General features: G+C 35.5%; 2 protein-coding genes across 2 annotated transcripts in view; one reads left to right on the top strand and one right to left on the bottom strand.

Moving 5' to 3' along the window:
• Positions 1 to 3,647, bottom strand: part of LOC132726598 (protein SDA1 homolog) — a 29,151-nt gene extending 25,504 nt beyond the window's left edge. The window contains exon 1 of the mRNA XM_060711934.1: positions 3,488 to 3,647. Within this exon, the coding sequence (XP_060567917.1) occupies positions 3,488 to 3,577 (90 nt within the window). The 5' untranslated portion in view covers positions 3,578 to 3,647. The remainder of the gene's footprint in view (positions 1 to 3,487) is intronic.
• A 170-nt stretch (positions 3,648 to 3,817) lies between these two features.
• Positions 3,818 to 14,513, top strand: LOC132726599 (anaphase-promoting complex subunit 15-like). Its single transcript, XM_060711935.1, has 4 exons — positions 3,818 to 3,976; positions 11,058 to 11,117; positions 12,593 to 12,712; positions 14,105 to 14,513. The coding sequence occupies exons 1-4, from the start codon at positions 3,854 to 3,856 to the stop codon at positions 14,138 to 14,140; spliced, it is 339 nt and encodes a 112-aa protein (XP_060567918.1). The 5' UTR covers positions 3,818 to 3,853; the 3' UTR covers positions 14,141 to 14,513.
• Positions 14,514 to 24,144: the final 9,631 nt, after the last annotated feature.

Below are 24,144 nucleotides of genomic sequence, written 5' to 3'. Positions count from 1 at the left end.
ACCAGGTCAACATGTTTGTTGCCCCCATTGAGCAACAAAATGCTGTTGGGCTTTGATTTGCTTCGTGACCCTGGCAAATCTGTGCTAGACATGAGCAAGGCAGAGCTTTACTTTGATGGTATGCGCATCTCCCTAGATGTCCATTCATCAGATAGTCCCTTGGTATCCAAGGTCACGGTGTCTAAGAGACAGGTTATCCCTCCACACTCTGTGGCGAGAGTCCAATGCAAGTTACACTCTCCCCTGCATAGCTATATCGTGGAACCAGTGAACCAGAAGAAATTTCTGGTTCCCCGAGTGTTACATGAAGGCACTAACACCCCTGTGTTGTGTCTTGTTAATCCATCAGATAGCTACCGCCTTATCAGGAGGGGAACAGAGATAGGGAGGGCATTTGCCATCAGTGAAGTTGTCAGGAATGAGTGTGATGTTGAAACATCTTTGCCCAGCAAAGTGTTTGAAACATCAGGTGCAGTTGGTCCAATACCACCACACCTGCAGGAGGTCTATGACACCTCTTGTGGCAGCCTTGATGAAGGTCAACGGATTCAATTAGCGCAATTGCTGATTGAGTTCCAAGATGTCTTCATCAAGGGTGAACTTGACCTTGGTGACTTCACTGATAAGGAACGTGATATAGATACCAAGGAGGCAAAGCTTGTGAAGCAAGGTATGAGGCGAAAGCCAACATGCTTTGCAGGGGAAGAAGAGGCCCAGCCTCAGGGAATGCCGAAAGGCTGGGGGTGTACAAGATGCCACATCCAAATGGGCATCTGCTCCAGTTTTGATAAGAAAATATGACGGCTCTGTGCGTTATTGCATAGACTATAGGACGTTGAATAAGGTTACAGTCAAAGACGTGTATCCTTTGCCTTTAGTCGATGATTGCATGGACACATTTGCTGGCAGTGTTTGGTTTTCAAAATTGGATGCCAACTCCGCATTCTTCCAGTTGAACATCAGAGAAGGCTTTGGTTTGTGTGGTGCCCCAGCCACATTTGCCAGAGCAATGGACTTAGTCCTGAGAGGTTTGACATGGAAGACAGTCCTGGCATTTCTCGATGATATCATCGTGCTTGGACGCAATTTTGAGGACCATCTCTCAAACTTGCGGGAGGCTCTTTCGAGATTTCGGAGGCATAAGCTAAAGCTTAAGCCGAAGGAATGTATCTTCTTCCAACAAGAAGTAGAGTTTTTAGGCCGTAAAGTCGGCAAAAGACAGCATTGCTATGACAGAGCATGACATAGCAGTGGTGAAAGGATTGGCCTGTTCCAAACAGTGCCAAGCAGGTAGAGAGGTTTATGGGGTTGGTAAACTATCATAGAGTGTTTGTTAAGGACTTCTCTAGGGTAGCAGCGCCATTGTACGCCGTCACAGGCAAAGCCAACTTTGTCTGGGGCGAAGAACAAGCAGAGTCATTCAGGACTTTGAAGTGCTTGTTGACGCAACCTCCGGTGTTAGCGTTGCCAAATCAACATGACAAATTTATCTTGGAAACGGTCGCTTCCAATGATTCGATTGGAGCAGAGCTCTTGCAGGTGCAAGAGGGCCAAGAGAAAGTTGTTGCATTTGGTAGCTGTGCTCTTACTAAAGAGCAACAGGGTTATTGCATGACCAGGAAAGAGCTGCTAGCAGTAGTTCGGTTCACCAAACAGTTCCGACACTACTTGCTAGGAAGACCATTTGTGGTCAGGACTGACCATTCAAGTCTGAGGTGGTTGATGAATTTCAGGGAGCCACAAGGGCAACTGGGGAGATGGCTGGAAGAGCTGTCCCAGTTTAACATGGTGTTGAGACATCGTGTGAGTCGCGAGCATTCCAATGCTGACGCAATGTCAAAAATACCACTGCAAAGTGGGACATGCCGAGGTGGAATTGCTGGTGCGCGGCTGGATCAGTTGCCTTGTGGTGGATGTGAAGATTGTAAAAAGGCCCATACCAATTGGGTCAAGTTCTTCACAGATGTAGATGAGGTGGTACCGTTGGTAACCAAACCAGTGGAGTCTTCGGATTCCGGTTTAGGTGGCCAGCAGGGTACCAGGGTTTCTGTCATCTACGGGATTGATTTTCATGAAAACCAATCAGATGCAGATGGCCAGCCAGTCCTTGCCAATGAGGTCGGTGAGCATGGTCAACAGTCCCTCTCTGAAGGCCAAATCTTCAGTGGAGGGGAAGAGAAAGGTAAGTATAGGTTGCGTTAGAGACCGAACATCTGATATCAGGGCCATTCCTGATAATGTCGATGTTCCGTTGCTGGCACAGATTATAGAGGATATTCCCTGTGGCCAGCAAGGATCTCGGTGCCCAGTACCGGGATGTTTTGAGGATCTTACCCAGAGACATGCTATGGAGGCCCACCTCCCTGGCATATTCCAAATGTGTTTGACAGGTGAAAGCATTACGAACAGAAGAATTGGTGCTTTGAAGCTGGTGATCAGGTGGTTATTGGGGTCTAATAGCACTTTGTTTGACCTTGTAACTTACCTGGAGTGTGCTGGTGTTCCGGTTTCTCAGGAAACTTGCACCAGTAATCACAGGAAAGCAGCGAAGGAGTTCTGTGAGGTTCTTAGGGTACCCTTGCCCAAAGATCTCACCCCAAAGGTAAAAGGTAATGCTGTGACAGTTTTGTTGGCAGTGGCGCTGTCTACTGTCATTGATATCCATGCTGGAAAGACACCGCAGGAAGACAATCTGAAAGCCATGTTCAGCTTGTCAGCTAAGGAGTCCCAACTCCTTAGCTTTCCTAAAGTGTCTGACAGCCATTGAGTGTCTGGGTTTGAGGCTTGGCTGAAATGGTACGGTTCAGTCAAGTGGGCCATGTTGTCCAGCCCTCTGGCATCATGGTCAAGTACCAGTACCGGTATGAAACGCGGGAAGCTCTAGTCTGCCCTTGGACTAGAGAGGCGTCAGTGCTTGGTTAACTTCCTTGAGCCACAGACCCCTCCTAAAGAATAGGACGGGGAGGAGTGTAGTACCGTATGGTACTGGTTACGGGAAGTTGACGGAAGTTAACGGAAGGTTCCGGACCAACCGGAACTTAGTGTGTTTAGGCTGACAGTTAGGCGCCATATTTGTGTGTAAATATATAACAAGAAGAATTAGGGCAATTCCTAGCTTGGCTACGATCCAGACGTGGAAGGTAAGTCGATTGCTTGTATTGTCAATCCCTTTATAATCAATCGCGACAGTTCTATAACTATTAGACATCAGGCTTGACCAACATAAAACTATAACAAGCCTGTAACGTCTAATCTATTGGACTACAAGACCAGGAACGATTAGGTGGCTGAACTGTACTGTGGAAAACTCAATGTGGCTTACTGCCATGATCCGAGGTGAAAACAACCAACACCGCACCAGCACTTTAAGCTACTTGTTCTTCTGTTTACAGTATTTAAAGTTAACAAAAAATTTCTATAATTCATTGAAAAAAAAACTAGAATAATAAAATTTATGGAGGAGAATATTGTTAGTGAAACAATATACCTCATCTTTGTATGATCCAGGATCCCGCTTTATCAGATTTTGTAGCTGTGGTAAGTTATTTGGAAGTTTATTTCTATTTCTATCACTCATTTTTTATTATTAAATTTTGCCAAACAGAAAACACGTGAAATTGTTTTGCCGGAAGTAAATATTTCAGCTAGAGCTATCATTATTTTATATACTAAACTATTCGTACGTAAGAAAATTGATATTTTTTGTGGACAAACCTAATAAAAATTAATCAAGACATAAAATTTAACCGTCAATAAATATTTTTTATAACGTGATAATGTGCTTGTCTCACATAATATCCATTTAAAATTAAAACATTCGAAACTTATGCCTCAACAAATTTACTAAAACAAAATGGCTGCGCCCATATTTCCAAAATTGATCCCTTCAGCGACTGACCGACTTTGGTTTGCTGTTGACAAATTTTGTGACGATGAGAATGAATTATCTGAGCTAGAGGATGAGTATCAGTCTTGGGTATGAAATAAATTATATATTGCTTCCTTTTCGTTAGCTGTTACGAAATGCTATACAAAACAATCAAATCGGCCCAAGTCAAATCGACCCAAAAAGGTCAAATCGGCCCTTTAAATAAAAATCGGTCCAAAAATAGTAATATAAAATTAGGCAAAGCCTATGAACGGGGTAGTCATTGAAAAAATCCTTTCAATTTTCCGTTTTAAAGGTGTCATTCGGTATTTCATGCACCGCTTCCGTTTTCACTCGGAACACTCGACGATTATTATGTATCCGAAAAGTTGAGATTTGTTCCGTTATGGGAATACCCTGCCTATTATCATTGAATTGCATTGAAAATGGCGCCGACCGACTAGAACTGACACTGAAATTTTCATTGATAGGTATAGAATTCTATGTGTTCTTTAATTGTTTTTTATTTGATTTTCTTTTAAATATACACATGTAGTCTATAGCCAGGCAAGCCAAAGCCCGGGTCCCGCTTTGCAGACCCGGCCTTTGACTTCCCCATAATATTGGTTCTAAAAACATCAACCGTTAAAGTAGCAACAACTTAATTGGTTTGTTAAAACGGGGAAGTCGGGCCCGGGCTTTGGCTTGCCCGGCTATAGACTACACGTGTATATTTAAAAGGATTGCAAATAAAAATCAATTAAAAAATATATAGAATTCTATACCCATTTATGAAATTTTCAGTGTCAGTTCTAGTTGGGCGCCGCCATTTTCAATGTAACTCAATGATAAAAGGTGAGGTATTCCAATAACGGACAATCGCAACTTTTCGGATTAATAATATTCATCGAGTGTTCCGAGTGAAAACGGAAGTGGTGCATGAAAAACCGAATGACACATTTAAAACAGAAAAATAAATGATTTTTTAACTGACTTCCCCGTTCATAGGCTTTGCCTAATAGAAAGCTTAGCCTATGTAGGAGAAAATTTTGTTCATTTTTAGCTCGACTTTTCTATGAAAAGGGGAGCTATCCTACTCGCCCCGGCGTCGGCGTTGGCGTCACACCTTGGTTAAGTTTTTCGTACCACCCCACTTTATTTCAGAAGTATTACAAGTATGGCTTTGAAACTTACCATACTTGTTCACCATCATAACCTCCATCTACAGACAAGAGTACATAACTCTGTCAAGGTTTTTGACAGAATTATGGCCCTTTTTAGCTCGACTTTTCTATGAAAAGGGGAGCTATCCTACTCGCCCGCGGCGTCGGTCGTCGGTGTCACACCTTGGTTAAGTTTTTCGTACCACCCACTTTATTTCAGAAGTATTACAAGTATGGCTTTGAAACTTACCATAACTTGTTCACCATCATAACCTCCATCTACAGACAGAGTACATAACTCTGTCAAGGTTTTTGACAGAATTATGGCCCTTTTTTGACTTAGAAAGTGTATTGAGCTTGGTTAAGTTTTTTGTACCACCTCACTTTATTTCAAAACCATTGGAGGTATTGCTTTGAAACTGACCATACTTGTTTACCATCACGACCTTCATCAACAGACAAGAGGACATAACTCTGTCAAGGTTTTTGACAGAATTATGCCCCTTTTTTGACTTAGAAAATACATTGAATATGGGTAAAAATCCACTTATTGCTTAACCCTTTGAGATATTGCTTTGAAACTTTTAATGCTATTTCACATCATTACCCCCATCTGTACGCAAGAGAAGGTAACTCTGTCAAGGATTTGTTTTAAAAATTAAGGCCTTTTATCGACTTAGAATCTTGGTTAAGTTTTTAGTACCAGTCCACTTTTTGACTGAACTGTTTGAGATATTAATTTGAAAGTTGGAATACTTGTTTACAATCATGATTCCCAAACATGTCCAGGATTCTTGTATTGCCTTTTACTGCAAAAACTTTTTTTATTGGCAAGCAATAAAAAAGTCGAGCGCGCTGTCTTACGGACAGCTCTTGTTTGACTTAGAAAGTGTATTGAGCTTGGTTAAGTTTTTTGTACCACCTCACTTTATTTCAAAACCATTGGAGGTATTGCTTTGAAACTGACCATACTTGTTTACCATCACGACCTTCATCAACAGACAAGAGGACATAACTCTGTCAAGGTTTTTGACAGAATTATGCCCCTTTTTGACTTAGAAAATACATTGAATATGGGTAAAATCCACTTATTGCCTTAACCCTTTGAGATATTGCTTTGAAACTTATAATGCTATTTCACATCATTACCCCCATCTGTACGCAAGAGAAGGTAACTCTGTCAAGGATTTGTTTTAAAAATTAAGGCCTTTTATCGACTTAGAATCTTGGTTAAGTTTTTAGTACCAGTCCACTTTTTGACTTAAACATTTCAAACTTTGCTGCAGTGTTCAAGGGTATCACACAATTCAGTAAAATAATTCTTCACTAAATATCTTAATGCTCATGGCCATTGTTCACTTTAAAAATACAGAGATTCTTGTATTGCCTTTTACTGCAAAAACTTTTTTTATTGGCAAGCAATAAAAAAGTCGAGCGCGCTGTCTTACGGACAGCTCTTGTTTATTATGCCCCCATTTCGAAGAAAAGGGGGTATATTGCTTTGCACTTGTCGGTCCGTCGGTCCGTAGACCAAATGGTTTCCGAGTGATAACTAAAGAACCCTTAGGCCTAGGAACTTCAAACTTGGTATGGTGATTGGTCATGACCAGTAGATGACCCCTATTGATTTTGGGGTCAAAGGGTCAAAGGTCAAGGTCAAATTGACCTTGTAAGCAAAAACGGTTTCCGATCAATAACTAAAGAACCTTAAGGCCTAGGAACTTCAAGCTTGGTATGGTGATTGGTCATGACCAGTAGATGACCCCTATTGATTTTGGGGTCAAGGGGTCAAAGGTCAAGGTCACATTGACCTTGTAAGCAAAAACGGTTTCCGATCAATAACTAAAGAACCTTAAGGCCTAGGAACTTCAAACTTGGTATGGTGATTGGTCATGATCAGTAGATGACCCCTATTGATTTTGGGGTCAAGGGTCAAAGGTCAAGGTCAAATTGACCTTGTAAGCAAAAACGGTTTCCGATCAAATAACTAAAGAACCTTAAGGCCTAGGAACTTCAAACTTGGTATAAGTGATTGTCATGACCAGTAGATGACCCCTATTGATTTTGGGGTCAAAGGTCAAGGTCACATTGACCTTGAAAGCAAAAACGGTTTCCGATCAATAACTAAAGAACCTTAAGGCCTAGGAACTTCAAACTTGGTATGGTGATTGGTCATGATCAGTAGATGACCCCTATTGATTTTGGGGTCAAGGGGTCAAAGGTCAAGGTCACATTGACCTTGTAAGCAAAAAACGGTTTCCGATCAATAACTAAAGAACCTTAAGGCCTAGGAACTTCAAACTTGGTATGGTGATTGGTTATGACCAATCAGATGACCCTATTGATTTTGGGGTTAAGGGGTCAAAGGTCAAGGTCACATTGACCTTGAAAGCAAAACGGTTTACGCGATCAATAATGAAAGAACCCTTAGGCCTAGGGACTTCAAACTTGAGATGGTGATTGGTCATGATCAGTAGATGACCTCTATTGATTTTGGGGTCAAGGGGTCAAAGGTCAAGGTCACATTGACCTTGTAGGTAGAAACGGTTTCCGATCAATTAACTAAAAACGCTTAGGCCTAGGAACTTCAACCTTTGTGTGATGATTGGTCATGACCAGCAGATGACCCCTATTGAGTTTTAGGTGAAAGGGGTCAAAGGTCAAGGTCACATTGACCTTTTAAGTAAAAACGGTTTCTGATCAATAACTCAAGAACACTTAGGCCTAGGAACTTCAAACTTGGTATGGTGATTTGTCATGACCAGCAGATTACTCCTATTGATTTTGGGATTAAGGGGTCAAAGGTCAAGGGTCACAATGACCTTGTAAGTAAAAACGGTTTCTGATCAATAACTAAAGAACGCTTCGGCCTAGGAAACTTCAAAACTTGGCATGGTGATTGGTCATGACCAGCAGATGACCCCTATTGATTTTGGGGTCAAAGGTCAAGGTCACATTGACCTTGTATGTTAAAACGGTTTCCCGATCAATAATAAGAGAACCCTTAGGCCTAGGAACTTCAACCTAGGCATGGTGATTGGTCATGACCAGCAGATGACCCCTATTGATTTTGGGGTCAAGGGGTCAAAGGTCAAGGTCACATTGACCTTGTAGGTAAAAACGGTTTCTGATCAATTTACTAAAAACGCCTAGGCCTAGGAACTTCAAACTTTGTATGATGATTGGTCGTGACCAGCAGATGACCCAGGGCTCATCCGAAAGGGCGATTCAGGCGAAAACTTCGCCGTGTATATTCCAATTTCGCTCTTCCGATTGATCAAAGAGAAGTCAACATCGCCGATAAAATCTTAATTCCCAAATAGTAATTACTTAGCGATGTAAAGAGCAGAGATTGTATCCGCCCATATGACGACCGCTAATTGTCATTATCCAATCAGAGCGTCGCTTTATACTACCCTTCTACCTGTAAGCGAAGCGATAGACCGCCTACTCTAAACAGTAAATAATGAGAGCATCGGCCCGAAACGGTATATAGTTTTGCGAGTTTAATACGGGATTTGGCGATAATTATACATTGTTTTTTCCCCGATTATCTAAACACGTGCAATCTTCCCTAATTGATATACACGATGCACTTCGATGGTGGGTTTTTAACCCGAGTAAAGGCGATGTGCAATGGATTTTTCACGGCTATCACAAAACTGTTAGTCAATTAAAAATAATCAATTTTATTAATGATCAGCGACCGGATTAAAAACTTAATCATAGTTTTGAATGGTTTCAGTCTGTTAACATCAATTTTTACTGTAAATTGTTATGTCGCTCACGTCATGGCTACAAGGCGAGCAGTAAGAAAGTTACTGATTCTGATAGTTACACCTACGCAAAAATTTAAGAAAGCCAATTCGCAAAAATCTTGCGAATGGTATGTTGTAGACAGTGGGGGTGTTTGACATTGTTCTCTTTGTAGAAATGCCCAATTTGACACAGTTTACGCACGTGGGTAAGACATCCCGGCTAAACTACATATCGGTCGTATATCATGACAACAAAATTTGTCAGGAAAGAAGTGTTCTTATTGTTTCAATATATATATATTTGTTTTAATGTCGAAAATATGACGCTCAGATTAAGATTTATCAATATTGTAAATTTTAAAAAGCATTATTTATAAAGATATTACTGAATTTAACGTTTCATGAAAATAAAGGGAGGTAATTAGAAATTAATTTTCTACAATTTCTCAGTCAAATTTTTCAATAAGAAATGAATGTATGTAATTTTAGTGATCAAATATAATGTGCACAAATGTTTGCAGTACACATTTTTCATATTCTTTGATGTTTGAAAATTGTTTTATAAGCATAATTATATGCATATAATCGTGACATTACAACATTCTGTACATTGTAAGAAATTTCTGTTACCAGAACAGAATAGAACAGATATTATTAGTCAATATCCAATGTGACTTCATCTTCTTTTAAAGGTGAGGAAAGTATTAAAAGTAAAAAATATGAAATTGATTTTATCATCATATCTTTTCTTACACATTATTATCAACAAAATTAATGTACATGAAAATATATAAACACATATTTAGAGAAAGCTTATAAATAGCTGATCAATAGATATCAAAAATAATTTTTTATGTTCATATTTGCAGCTCAAAAACATTTAGATGCCATTGCCAGATCTACTACTACTAAATAATTAATCTACTTTTAATTTATACTACCATGAATTAATCTACTATTAATTAATAAACTGGAGAAATATTATAAGTGATGTTAATTGTGTTTATATTATAATTAAAGGATGTATAGCCATGCATGTTAATGCATACACATTGGGTTGTTTCCCTTCTCCCTAATTTTCGCGAGGTCGTCACTTCTCCCTAAAATTTCCCCCCAGGATGAGCCCTGTGACCCCTATTGATTTTTGGGTCAAGAGGTCAAAGGTCAAGGTCATGACCAGTAGATACTTTATAACCCTTATTAATTGTTTGATCACTGGGTCAGAAGTCATGCATAATAACCTTATCACATGACTAATTGGCTGCTGATAGGGGGCATACATGTTTTACAAACATATCTTGTTTAACATAAATTTGCCTTTTAAAGTTTCATTGAATAGTTCATACTGTATCTCATGCACTGCTTGCATTTTCAATCTGAACAGTGAACACCTTAAAAACTCCTTAAGAAAAGATGTGATTGTTATGTTATCGGAATACTGACAACTTTGGAGCCATTCAGGTGCAATCGTTTCATTGTTTATATTAATGTTTTCCTTTTAAATATACACTTGTAATCAATAGCCAGGCAAGCCAAAGCTATTGCTGCACTGAACAGCTGTGGGGTAGGGAGCAGGTCAGCTGCAGGCGGTACATGTAGGTGGTGTCAGTGGTCTTAGGAAAGGAGCAGAATATAATAGTCTGAAATTGCATAAATTTATATTTAAACTCCAAAACAATGGTTTAACTTATTAGTTTAGTTTATACAAGTTCATTTTAGTATGTGTTGGAAGCTATAAACTTATTGAAACACTTTAATCTGTTCTTGAAACTAACCAGTACTTAGCAATGAGTGTAAAGTTTCTTGCACAAGGAAACTCACCAGAAGTATTGTGGTGCTGGATTGACAATTTTGAGGTTGGATCGACATGGGGCCAGGATGATTGTAATTCTTCATTTGCAGATATATTGACCCTATACAAAATCAGCCAATTTATATAACCAAGGTGTTTAAAATTTATGTAGGGATAGAGCATAGTACTCCTAATCCAGAAGTCTTTTGTTCGAATCTCTATAGAAGAGAGATTCTCTTGACTACACATTTTCATAATGGTGCTGCCGTGCAATAAATTGACATTACTTAATTTTAATTTGTTAAAAAGCAAAACAGAAATGTGTCAAAAGTTTTATAATTTTTCGCTTTTTCCTTTCTGCAACATAATTTTCCCCTCTCCATGGACCTTGCCACCATCCCCCTTTAAGTGTAAAAAAAAAACTGACTTTAGCAGTGAGGAAAATTTAATCAAGATACTTTACTGTTATTTTCCAGGTGGATAGTATTTCAAAGAAAGATGAACACACAGTGCCAATTGGAAAAACAGCCTCAGAGGCAAGTACATCACTACATGTCAATGTTTTAATATAAAATCAATTATAGATTATAAATTTACGTTTTATATGAATTAAACAAACCACAAGGTAAGCTTCATTACAGAGTGAATGGAAAAATAATATCAATACATAGAAAATACTGTATAATAGACTAACTCTGGTATTAAGAATATTTGGGGTTTTACCAGCTAATAAATTTTTTACAATGGTACAAATAAACTTAAATTACAGTTATAGCTTCGAAAATAACTGAAACAGGTTGACTAATCTTATAATTGTGACGAGTAGTGCACTGTGAAGCTAAAACAGTAAAAGTTGGTTTGTACCTACAGATTAGCTAAGAAAGACCCAAATTTGGTGAGTTCCAGATAATGTCTATTTGGCAATGTGATATATAAGCATGTATAGATGTCACTTTAAAGATCCTGTATGTTGTAATTAAGGATGTAACAAGTGTGTATTTGAGTTTATTTATACTCGTTACCGGTTGCCCATATTGGCGAGTCCTCCTGAAGAGTATTAGTCATTTTATTATTTGGAGGATCAGTAGTGTAAGCTACAGATACAGAAAAATGCCCCAAATCCAGAAGCTTCTCCTTGTTCTTAAACATGCCAAGTGTTTAAGCACTCATACACGGGACCTTGATTTAAAAGTCTCATCCAAAAGACTGAATAGTAATTTTAGTTGGCTAGCCCGGAATCGAACTCACAATGTCAAGATGTCTTGGGCTGTAACCGATTGAGCTGTGTATCAACTATTCACTGGAATTTTTATATATGTATATAATTATTCTTCTAAAACAATTTCCAAACATCCAAAAATGTTAAATGTGTACTACAAATGTTTATTTGCATTATTAAAGTAGTCATTAAAATCTGTGCATTTATTTCTTATTGAAAAATTTTGCTTAGACTTTATCGGAAATAGATTTCTGATTACCTTCCTTTATTAACATAAAATGCAAATTCGGTAATATCTTTACAAATATGAATGCTTTTTGAACTTACCATATTGATAAATCTTCATTTTCATGAGTATCAGATTTATGATATAAAACCATAAAGAAAATGAGTTACAGGATCTGTAATGTGAATTAAAAGAAGATCAACTTTAAAAAGATACTCACAGGAAAGTGAAAACTTCACTCAGTTTAAACATATTTAATCTAGCTTAATATTATTGCAAGTTTAGAGCTTATACAAATCACTCTCCATTTTGCTTCCAAGAACTAATCAGCAGTGCTACCATGTGATGAGACCATCTTATGACCCTATTATATCTTAAACCTGTGATCCATGGGTTGAGAGGCAAACATGATAACCACTTTGCCACTTGTCCTTTAAACCCCCTTTGTTTTTATATGCCAGTATTCACTAAAATAGTGTAATCATATATGATAATGGTGATCAAAACATAAGGTTTTAGTAAAAATATTTTGCAAGTAAATAACTTGTATTGTTTTTTTCATTCAGCATTTTGATGAGGAAGAAGATGAAGACGATGATGATGGTGAAGATGACGATGATGAGAGTGATACAAATGATGACGAACTTGATACAGACATGATTGATGACAGGGATTCACCAGAGGAGGTTGGTATATTAAATGTGTTTTATGTCACAGATGAGGTTGGTATATTTACTGTGTTTTATGTCACAGAGGAGGTTGGTATATTTACTGGGTTTTATGTCACAGAGGAGGTTAGTATATTTACTGGGCTTTATGTCACAGAGGAGGTTGGTATATTTACTGGGCTATATGTCACAGTGGAGGTTGGTATATTTACTGGGTTTTATGTCACAGAGGAGGTTGGTATATTTACTGGGTTTTATGTCACAGAGAAGGTTGGTATATTTACTGGGTTTTATGTCACAGAGGAGGATGGTATATTTATTGGGTTTTATGTCACAGAGGAGGTTGGTATATTTACTGGGTTTTATGTCACAGTGAAACTGTCGTCATATGGCAGGCGTCTTTTCAGGATTGGTAAGGGCTAATCAATGAGTAATTAAAAAAAATGCTTGTAGATTGAACCACGGAATTTCTGTAAACTAGCTAAATAGTGTTCTCATACAATGTAATTTAATGTTGTTTAGTAGTCAGGCTCATAGTGGTCAGTTCATAGGGTCAATGAAAAGTTAAATCTTAAATGCCTTTTAAAGGCAAGTGCCTGTTACAATCTTTTGTACTTAATTATTATTTTAACTCACATCAAATTTGTCTGCATTTAAATGTGTTCATGCTTAAGTAACTTCTAGAGATTATTGAAGATCTTAGAAACATTCATTACGTCTGAAAACTTCTGGACGTTGCATGAAAACAATTCCAGAATTTTCAGATTTCATTATGTAAAGGTCATTATACATAATTCTGATGATCATGATAATCTGGTTGTTGTATATTGTATAAGTTTAATTTTAATACTATCGAATATTGTAATCTATTATCTTCCCATCACTCATACACCTAGAACATTCAGTGGTTGTTAAACGATGAAACTAGCAACTTGTCTGTCTTATATAACAAGTGCACGCTCTGTGTACATATTAATAAATAGACTCAAAATACAACACAGGTGAAACAATCTCAACTGTTGTTTGACTTGTCTCATCAAAATTTTGTTAAAAGGAAGATTCAGTTGATGTTTTTTCAACAAATTACTTAGTCTATTAAATTTTTATCTCTTTCTGAAAAAGCACCAGTCTGGAAACAGTTAATAAATAACTATCGCTTTGCACTTCAACTATTCAAGGGGTTAGATCCCTATTTATCAAGGAGTTTGCAAATACAGAGGGGTACATTGGAGGTTGATAAACTTTGTTAAAAAGGACCAGGTGGCTTACTATGGGAAGATTTTGTCTATAATAGGGCTACAGGAATTAACAAGGAACAGCTTTTAATCAATCAAAGTATTAACATGTATTAAACTAGAATCAGGAAAACAAGATGTTGTTTTTCACGTCTATGATATTTTCTGATTTCAGGTTGACATGGAAGCTAACGGAATGGCATTGACTTGAAGATATGAGATTTAGCACATTATAATACAAAAAGTGACATATGTAGGGAGAATTGTTGTGAAATAGTTTTACTTTTAAGTCACAGGCTTTACAAACTGTGTTTTAAGTGACTCGCCCTAAAGCAAGATTTTTCTACATTAAAACCAAGGGAAAGATCATGTACAATAGCAGTATTCATGTGTGTACAAACATTAAGTCAAAATGATGTTTTTGCATTAAGTATTTGTCTGGAGATAAATTTTTGACACCAATAACTTATACATGAAATAAGTTACGGATTAAGGATAGAATGTGCTATATAGTGACTGGTTCCTCAAAGATTTAGAAGTAACACATGAAGCTTAAAAACTGAAACAAAGTGAGCAGTATGACTGTGAAAGTGATTCTTAAAAGAATCTAAATTACTTTGTTGATATTCCATGCATCTGAAGATTTGGTTTTTTTTGCAATTTTGTATGTACATATCTGAATCTTATTTATACTTTAAAAGTGGATTAAAGTTATTTGTAAATATTATTGTCTTGCTTAGAAATGTATCAATCTGATTAAAATCAGCTCCAAAATAACATACATATTAGGATCTGACTATCACCTATCGGTTGTCACCTTGTCGTGATCTTTCAAACAAACAATTGTTGGTGAGCTTACATTATTTTAAAAGCGATGTGGTTGCTAATTTTAACAGATAGAAAATCAAATTGAGCAGGTAATTTTCATTATTTAGATAAAAAACATGATGTTGTCTATATAGCTGTCAGGTAAAGTGGCAAAACAATCTTGCCCACTAAAAATCTTTGATTTACAGTGCATTTGTTTCAAATTACTTCAAACATTTTATTCAAACAAAATACAAAAATTTTGTTTTACTTCCACAGACAACGATATTTTGATACTTCATCTATTGCCTATCTGTAAAGACCTGTTTGATTGCATGGCAAAAAATAAATAATAAAAAATAGCTTTCTTGTGAAATCCGAATCACAATGAAGGTGTTAAAAATAGGGTGGTAATCAGATCTACATGCAAGAAATAAATTGATATCTGAACTTAAGTCAGTTGAGAAATGTTCAGTTTCAAATCTCAGGATTGTCATTGGCCAGTGTACATTCTGAGCTTCCAGTTCCAGGACAATAAAAACAGTTCTTATTTCCCACAAATCACTCCAACCAATAAAATTTGGACAAATGACAGGAAATAAAAAGTTCCTTGAAAAATAATTTACAGTGCCGAGGACTCAAATGGCTCCAGTATGAGCGGCTTCTCAACTTAACCATAGTGAACTGTATCTATTTCAGTAGTCCTTTCATATTTGTATATTTTATTAACCAGGTTTTCCGAAGATTAGATTGAGGTATGTCGGCGGGCGGGCCGGGCGGGCGTAAACAATTTCTTTTGTGCGCAACTCCTCCTACATTTCTCAACGGATTTTGACCAAACTTTCACAGAAGCTTTGTCATCAAGTGCCCTGGGGCATATTGTCAGGGTTTTGTGAATGGATAATATTTGACCTAATTATGGCCCTTTGTTTTTTTTCCTTATATAGAATATAGTGAACAATTTCTTCTGTGCTGAACTCCTACAATTTTCTCAACGGATTTTGACCAAACTTTCACAGAAGCTTTGTCATCAAGTGCCCTGGGGCATATTGTCGGGGTTTTGTGATTGGATAATATTTGACCTAATAATGGCCTTTTGTTTTTTTTCCTTATATAGAATATATAGTGAACAATTTCTTCTGTGCTGAACTCCTCCTACATTTCTCAACAGATTTTGACCAAACTTTCACAGAAGCTTTGTTATCAAGTGCCCAGGCACATATTGTCGGGGTTTTGTGATTGGATAATATTTGACCTAATTATGGCCCTTTTTTTTTCCTTATATAGAATATATAGTGAACAATTTCTTTCGTGCGCAACTCCTTTTACATTTCTCAACAGATTTTGACCAAATTTTCTTGGAAGCTTAGTCATCAAGTTCCCTGGCACATATTGTCGGGGTTTTGTGATTGGATAATATTTGACCTAATTATGGTCCTTTGTTTTTTTTCCTTATACAGAATAATCAATATATAGTGAACAATTTTTTCTGTGCTGAACTCGTCCTACATTTCTCAACAGATTTTGATCAAACTTTCACAGAAGCTTTGTCATCAAGTGCACTGGCGCATTTTGTGATTGGATAATTTTTGACCTAATAATGGCCCTGTTTTTTTTTCCTTATACAGAATATATAGTGAACACTTCTTCTGTGGCAATTCCTCCTACATTATTCATGTTTTACATTGCACATAGTTACATTGTTTGTTGCCTGTATTTGTATTTCAAATACAACATATTTATCTACAATGGTGATAATTGAAAACCTGGTTTTATGGCATTGCCATGTTTCTTGTTATGATCATTTGTCAAGTTTTAGTAGGGGAAAACTTATGGTCACATCATCTGTTTCTTGGTAATTTATCAAAAAAGGCAGAGTAGTTGGCTTTATCACAGTACAACTGGTGATAGACGTGCTGGTTTATGCAGAGGATAAACTATTCAGTATATATTATATTGTTAACTACATAACAAGAACAAGAGCTGTCAGTAGGACAATGTGCTCCATTATCCTTAGTGCTTGATAGTAAAACAAAAACCTGGATACTTGTAGAAGTTTAAGTTCAAAATGGACCATAATTCTGTTAAAATCCATGTAAGAGTTATGGGCCTTAGACAGTGACCTCTTATGCTCTCAAATAAGAGTGTGAAGCTACAACCCATTATGTTCAGTAGTTTTCAAGTAAACTTGAACTTGACTTGCATGCAAAAAAGTTAACTTAAGTGTGACGCCAACTCCCGAGTGAACATATTCTTCGAATAGCTGTGCTCAAAATGGTTACATCAGTATCTTCACTCACTCATCTCTTATAATGTACACTCCAAAAACAGTATCTCCCAATAAAATGCTCATATCTTAAATTTATTTCTGAGTAACAAACAAAAACTGAGAGTATATGTATGTAATATTTATTGTAATATTCTAAAGAAATTTTACAACAGATGATTGTTAGCAAATTGTAAAGAAAATTGAAAGTATTTCAAAAACATAAAAAAAGAAAGACACATTTTCAAAATGTCAAAACTCTTGTAAATCAAATATGAAAGAACTTAAAAATATAACAAACAACAAAAGAATATACATGTATCACCAAAATGTATAAGAAGGTTTCACTGTACTACATGTACTTTGTTAGATGTTCATGCTTATCACATAAAATTATGAGTATTGTAATATAGAAAATATGTAAATATTCTAACAAAAATGAAAGAAATATTTTTTTAAAGGAAAATTCTTACAATATTATGAACAGAAATGATGGATTTGTGGATCTATAGCACTATGAGAACATTTATGACAATTCTAGCTTCTAATATAATTCCTCTGACAATTAAGTGGCAAATACCTGTATCATTAATAAGATATACTTGCCTGTATAGAAAAAAGTAAATACAAAATTAATTGTTAACATTATTCACAAGAATTTTATTACTTTACCACCAGTGCCATGGGACATACACGCACTTTTTTCCTGACAAAATGACATGTTTACAATAACACCATCACTTCTATAAATAGAAAACTTCTAACATCTACAAATATACTTGTTTTTATACTCTCAATCAAAAACCTGATTAAGCCCAAGACAAAAAAGACCCCCCCCCCCCAAACAAAACAACAAAACCATAAAAAACACAACAACATTGTTCAACCTGGAATAAATAATTTTTGTAGGACAAAAAATAGTGGTTATGAATATTTATATAAAAAGAATGTAGGACAAAATGTCCACTTTGTAAAATTTAAGGTGTGGGGTTTTGTCCACTCTATATAAAATTTTGAGGTGTGGGGTTTTGACGTGTTGGGTTATGTCCGTCTTCCATATAAAAAAATGTGAAATTACTTATTTATATAAAATAAAATCTGGTATAAACATTTTATCAAGTCAGTATAAAAAGGAAAATAAATATGGTTAGAAAATCTTGATATAAAGTAAATAAGTTAATCTAAATTTAACTACATGTATAATATTGTATCAACTGAACAATTCTAAAAAAAAATGGATAAATATTGTGGACAGTGCAAACGGATAATTAACACAATAGCATGATAATATAAACATCCCATATCCATCCTATTACACAAGAAGACATGACAAAAAAAAATGCATGTCATCATAAATGTTCACACATGTTACATAACAAAATAATTTTAAAGACTTGTATTTTTACTGAACAGTAGTCATGAGAGATTATTCATTGACCAGAGGTTTACTAATAATGAATTGCCAGCATTAATTTTGAAAATACAGGAATGTACACAGCAGTTACCCTGATTGACCCTAAAACAACTAATTTGATTGAACAGAACAGTGTTTTTCCTTATAAGTACATCGCCATGCAAATAGATAAACAAAATATATGACATTGTATATTTCATTGGTCATGATAACATAAAATACAATATGATACTAAATCAGGTTAGAGAAAATAAATTTGTTTACAAAGAGAATGATATGTTATAAGAGAATATTTTTTCAAAAATAACAGTACTAGAAATCCTATTGGCAACCTAACAGGATATTGTATACCATATTTTATCCAATGAGTCTGTTATCATCCCACTGATACAATATCTTGTATGACTTGTACCAAACACACAGAATAAGCTTTCATGAAAAAAATCAAGTCTACAAAAAAATATACAGAAATATTTATTACAATTATTTTGCCAATAAAAAATACTTTTCTCCAAAATTTAGCTGTAACTGTCACAAAAATTTGTAAAAAAATTAGCTAAAGTAATTGTATAACATGCATTGATATAATTTGTTGTCTTGCCTGGATAACTAACCAGTAAATACCAATTTCTCTAAAAGTGACTGACTACGTACTTCTGAATCAACAATGAGAGACAAATGACCATAATGTCCATGTTACAGTTCAGTTGTCACAGAGAACTTTTGCTCATGTGAGGATCAGAACAGTGACCCATGGATTATTAATCTGATGCCTTACCTATTAAGCTAAGTGGCAACCACCCATAGGAAACTCACTAAAAATAAGTTTCTAATTTAAAATACGATAAACAAGATCAACAAGGAAAAGCAGCATTCAATAAACACAACCCAAAACGACCCTGCAACAAGAACCAGCAACAAGGAGCCCTGGAGGACCCAAAACAAAAACAGGGCAGGGCTTCTTTATCCCTCATATTATTATGTTTTATAGTTACATTATCTGTATATGATTATATACATGTACATCATTTTAGTGCCATGAAATTCAATCATGTTACTTATATCAATAGATTGAAACAAAAATTTTAACCTGTTTTTCTAGCTAGCTAGTACATTATAAATACAAATATTTGTCATACAATATTATAAAACACATTACATAAATGTATAAACTATATAACTAAAGATGAATTTGAACAACCTGTCATGTTTCTTATAATGACATTAAATATACAGAAAATCAATTCTTACCATAAAACCTTCAATATTAGTGATGCCATAATTATAATGCTGTTAGTTCAACATTGTTTAAATACTTTAAAATAATGATTTAAACATATATCAGATACAGAATTATTAGATTATGACATGTACTATAATATTATGTATATACATATCGCGGGCTTAGCGCAAAACGGTTGTAACTCAATTTCAGCAAATTTTACAGGAGCATGAAAAAAAATTTTTAAACTTTTGTTAATGAATAAAAATGTTTTATTTTAGGAAAATATATACATTTAAGTTAAGGAATTAGAAACAAAATAATAAAAAAGAAGCAAATTATTTTTGAAAAAAGATATTTGAATAAGTTCAAGTTACAACCGTTTTACAAATAAAATTTTGATAATTTGTTATATATTTTTTGTGCAAAAGGGTAGTATCTCAAGTTACAACTGTTTTCCGCACAAATTTTGAGCAAATTTTATTATTTTCTTTGTGCAAAACGGAAGTATCTCAAACTCATATCTTTTTTGTAAGATTTGATAATTTTATAAAATAAAACATTACTTCTAAATCACATAAAATATATGTAGCCATTATAAAATAAGATTATAAAATAAGTGCAAGTCATTTTTAAATGATGAAAAAAATGAATGTAAGAATAATCAGTGATAAGTTTGAAGAGAATGAATGTCCTCAATAGAGAATAATATAGCATATACCACTTTATTTAGAAATATATTAAGGGATAAGCTAAAATTATTTTTGATGGTTTAAATTATAAATTTATATGCTATTCTATAGAATGGTATAAATGCTATCTTAGACACATGTACATGTATTTCAAAATAAAAAGTAAGGTTTAGCCACCCTTTCAGCTGCTGGGCATTTAATCCTTACCCCAATTGATATTATAAAATTAAGATCTTCAATTTTAGCAAAATCATTCAAAATTTTTTAGATTTCAAAATGTTTTAAAGGATAATTACGCTGGCTCTGATCTTTACTGGTTGCATGATAGAATGTGTGACACCATTAGCAGGTTTACAGTTTCAGCTGTAGCATTTGAAAAATATTTGTTTGGAAATATGACAGAGACACCATAACAACTGTGAATACAAGGTCCTCATAATGTGTCTTGACTTAAAGCTACCGTCTCAATGACATCCTAGCAGAGCCCCGGTAGACGTTCGGTGTGATCCGGGGCTCTACTTGGAACAATTGGGGTACATCTGTAACTCTGCTGGCAACGTTTGGGATGATCCAGGAACATCCAGGATTCGACCCTAGATGGAATAAAATATTTAATATCACCAGGGTGGTCTGGGATGATCCGGGAAGTAAAGCTTTGCAGGCTTCATCCTAAGCTCTGCCGGGAACGACCAGGGTTACACCGGGGAAGCACCATAGCTCTGCCGGCACAAACCGGGGATGATCCGGGGTATGATATAGCCAGTAGAGCTACGGTAGAGCCCCGGTGAATGCTGGCAGAGCCCCGGTAAATGCCGGCAGAGCCCCGGAGGATGACGATGGAGCTACGGTTGATCCAGGTAGAGCCCCGGCAAAGCCCAGTTCATTTCAAAAGAATCACAACAATTTGCGATGATTGCACTTGTTTGTATTAAAACCCTTCCCATTTCCCTTCTATCCAGTATTGCATAAGGATTTTTAAGAAAATCATCATGAATTACTGTTCTGGAACAATAGATATTATGTTAAATAAAAATTTGTATCAATGTTATCATTTTTTGCATTTGAAATCTACCAGGGGTCTGCCTGGATTGACCGGGGAAGTACCTGCATTAACCGTAGCCTCACCTGGGCTCTGCCTTGATGGTCCGGAACGCATCCTGGTTGGTTGGTTGGGAATTACCGTAGTGCTGCCAGGATTAGTGTGACCGCAACAATAATTTCACCACTGATAGTCCCGGATCATCCTGGTAACTTACCGGGTTGGTCCTGGGCTCTGCCAGGAGTAAGTGAGACCACAGCTTAAAATTGATGGGTGCTGATAAATCAATTTCTACTTGTTATACCTTTCAATTTCAGTTATAATATCAATTACATGTACTTTGTCCTTCTAGGAAGTTCATAAAATCTTAGAATACCTTTAAATTACCTCAGCCCACTGACCAGTTCACATTAAATTTGCAGAAGTTGTACATTCTATATCCAAAAAAAATATCTTTTACTTCTGGGCATATTTTGGTTGGTAATATTGTCCAACAATATTGTCCTTGATCTTCATTAACTTTCATAAAGGTCATTGAATAAACACTTATATATTGATATATTTGTTATCTTCACATGTCAGTAAGGTGAGGTATATTAAATTTTGTATAGATGCCGGGCTACTGATCTGAAGGTCTCTGGTTTGATTCCTAACAAACACTGCGTTATGAAGTCACACTTCTTGTGTGTGTTTTTTTTTTTTACATAATTATTGCAAGAATTGAATTAATTTGAAATTGTTTTAATATATCTACTTTTAGGATAACTTTTAAGTAGTGTGGTGTTTCCTTTTGTTTAATCAAGATGTTTTTCGTAAGTACTCAGACATACTGACGTTGGCCAATCGCAAGTTTTTCTCTAGAACGCAAATTTTTCAATGGTTTCATTATGGTGACATTATGCAAACATATATTGTTTAGCGCATACACACTACAGATGTAGTTAATATAAAAGTACACAGATAGTATACACACAAAAAAAAAATGATTTGCACGAATTATTAGAGATGGGCAATTTTAAAATTAAAAGAAACAAAGTGGCTGAACCAGGATTCGAACCTACGAGTTTATTATGTCTATATTGTCTTAAGGCAATGTCTTAATTAATGGTTGCCCTAAGAGGGATTCTTATTTAAGATCATTTAACAACTGGTTATATTATTAGTTATAAAGATTGTTGACAGGTTATATGGCCCTATATAAACCGCTATTTGTAAATATAACCTTAGCCGCTAGGGGAGGGTTATATTGCAAACAGCCGTTTATATACTGCCATATTACATGTCAACAATCTTTATAACGAATTTATAATACAGCAAGCATTATTTTTAGAGAAAAAAGTAAGATGTTTTAATGAATCGACAGCAGCCATGTATATAAAACTATATAAACGTCACTATTATCCAATGAAAAGCGACATTACAAACGTGCAGTATTATAAACATTTATAAAGATTTAAAAGTAGATCAAAAGTTTACTGAATTTACTAGCTATAGGGTCAAATGAAGAGTGCATGGTCAACATTGTTGGAAAAAACATACCCCTGTCTGTCTGTCTGTTAGTTAGAAAAATAAACTGCTGAATGTCTGTAATGGATTTGCCCTGCTTTGTATTTGGAAAAGTCAATCAAATCAATCAATCAATCAATATACAGGTACTAAAATTGAGCTGTCCACAGTACAAAACCTGAACTGAGTGCACATGTGTTCAGGCTGGCCTGGATCTATACTTGTGGCAAGAACTGATCATTTTCTGTTCCAACATGTCAAGGGTTAAAGACTGTGATAACAAACTAATTACGGAATTAAAACTTGATGTTTATAATATTTAAACATGGTCCTCTTCAAATTTGGTCTTACCCTGAATTTGTGATATAGAGTTTAAAATGGACTTCTTTTAGGCAAATTCTACATTGTATGTGGAAAGAAGCTTTTAAAAGGCTTCATATTATAAACTCTTAAGATCTGCTATTTCCATGTTTCAAGGCAGTGTCATTCTATGGTTCCTTTTTAAGTATGTCATTTGCTTCAATGGTTTGTTTGGGGATTTAACAATGGTCTTAGTTCCTGCCACTTTGTCCATTCCCTTCTCAGTTTTTCCTCATTGTATTTTAAAGTGTGTCTTTAGTCTGTACAGTTGTAGATTACACCCCCACCTTCCTCCCTTCAATTTGGTCCCATATCCCCTTCTGTTCTTTTATCTTTAATTACCCTTTATGGTACCATAGTAGTTTTCTAAGCTATTCACAATAATAATATGGTTTTTGAGAAGGTAAGATGCTTGTACCATAAAGAAAATAGTGACAAATGTAATATAATTTGTCATAAAAGTAGCAAAATGTAATCAAAGCACTGGCAGTATTGACTTCCACAAAGATATTAATTCACTGTAACTGTACTAATCTTTCAATATGGCAAAAGATGAAAAAGATTGTTAAGGTAATTTGCCATGAGTAACTTTCTTGATAAGAACACTTAAATTTTGAAGCTTTTGAGAAATAAAAATAAAAGCATTTCTGAAGCATTATGGGTCTGAGCTAGGTGGCCTTGACATACCTTCCATGAGCAGACTTTGTGCCTGCAACAATTTAAGTTTGCTACTTATAATGAGCATAAACTGAAGATATTCTGAATTAGATCTATATGTACCTGCATTATTTTTCAAAATATTGAAACGTTTGTCTGCCCTGTAAAAATAAGTGTGGCGCTAATTTTCGATCCATAAGGGGCTAAATCTGTCCACCTTGTCATTTTATAAACTGTATGTGTTATTGGGGT

The sequence above is a fragment of the Ruditapes philippinarum genome, unplaced genomic scaffold (assembly GCF_026571515.1).
Source record: "Ruditapes philippinarum isolate M1 unplaced genomic scaffold, ASM2657151v2 ctg1765_1_1_1_1, whole genome shotgun sequence".
In the NCBI taxonomy this organism is placed as follows: domain Eukaryota; kingdom Metazoa; phylum Mollusca; class Bivalvia; order Venerida; family Veneridae; genus Ruditapes; species Ruditapes philippinarum.
This window is presented reverse-complemented; position numbering and strand designations above follow the sequence as displayed.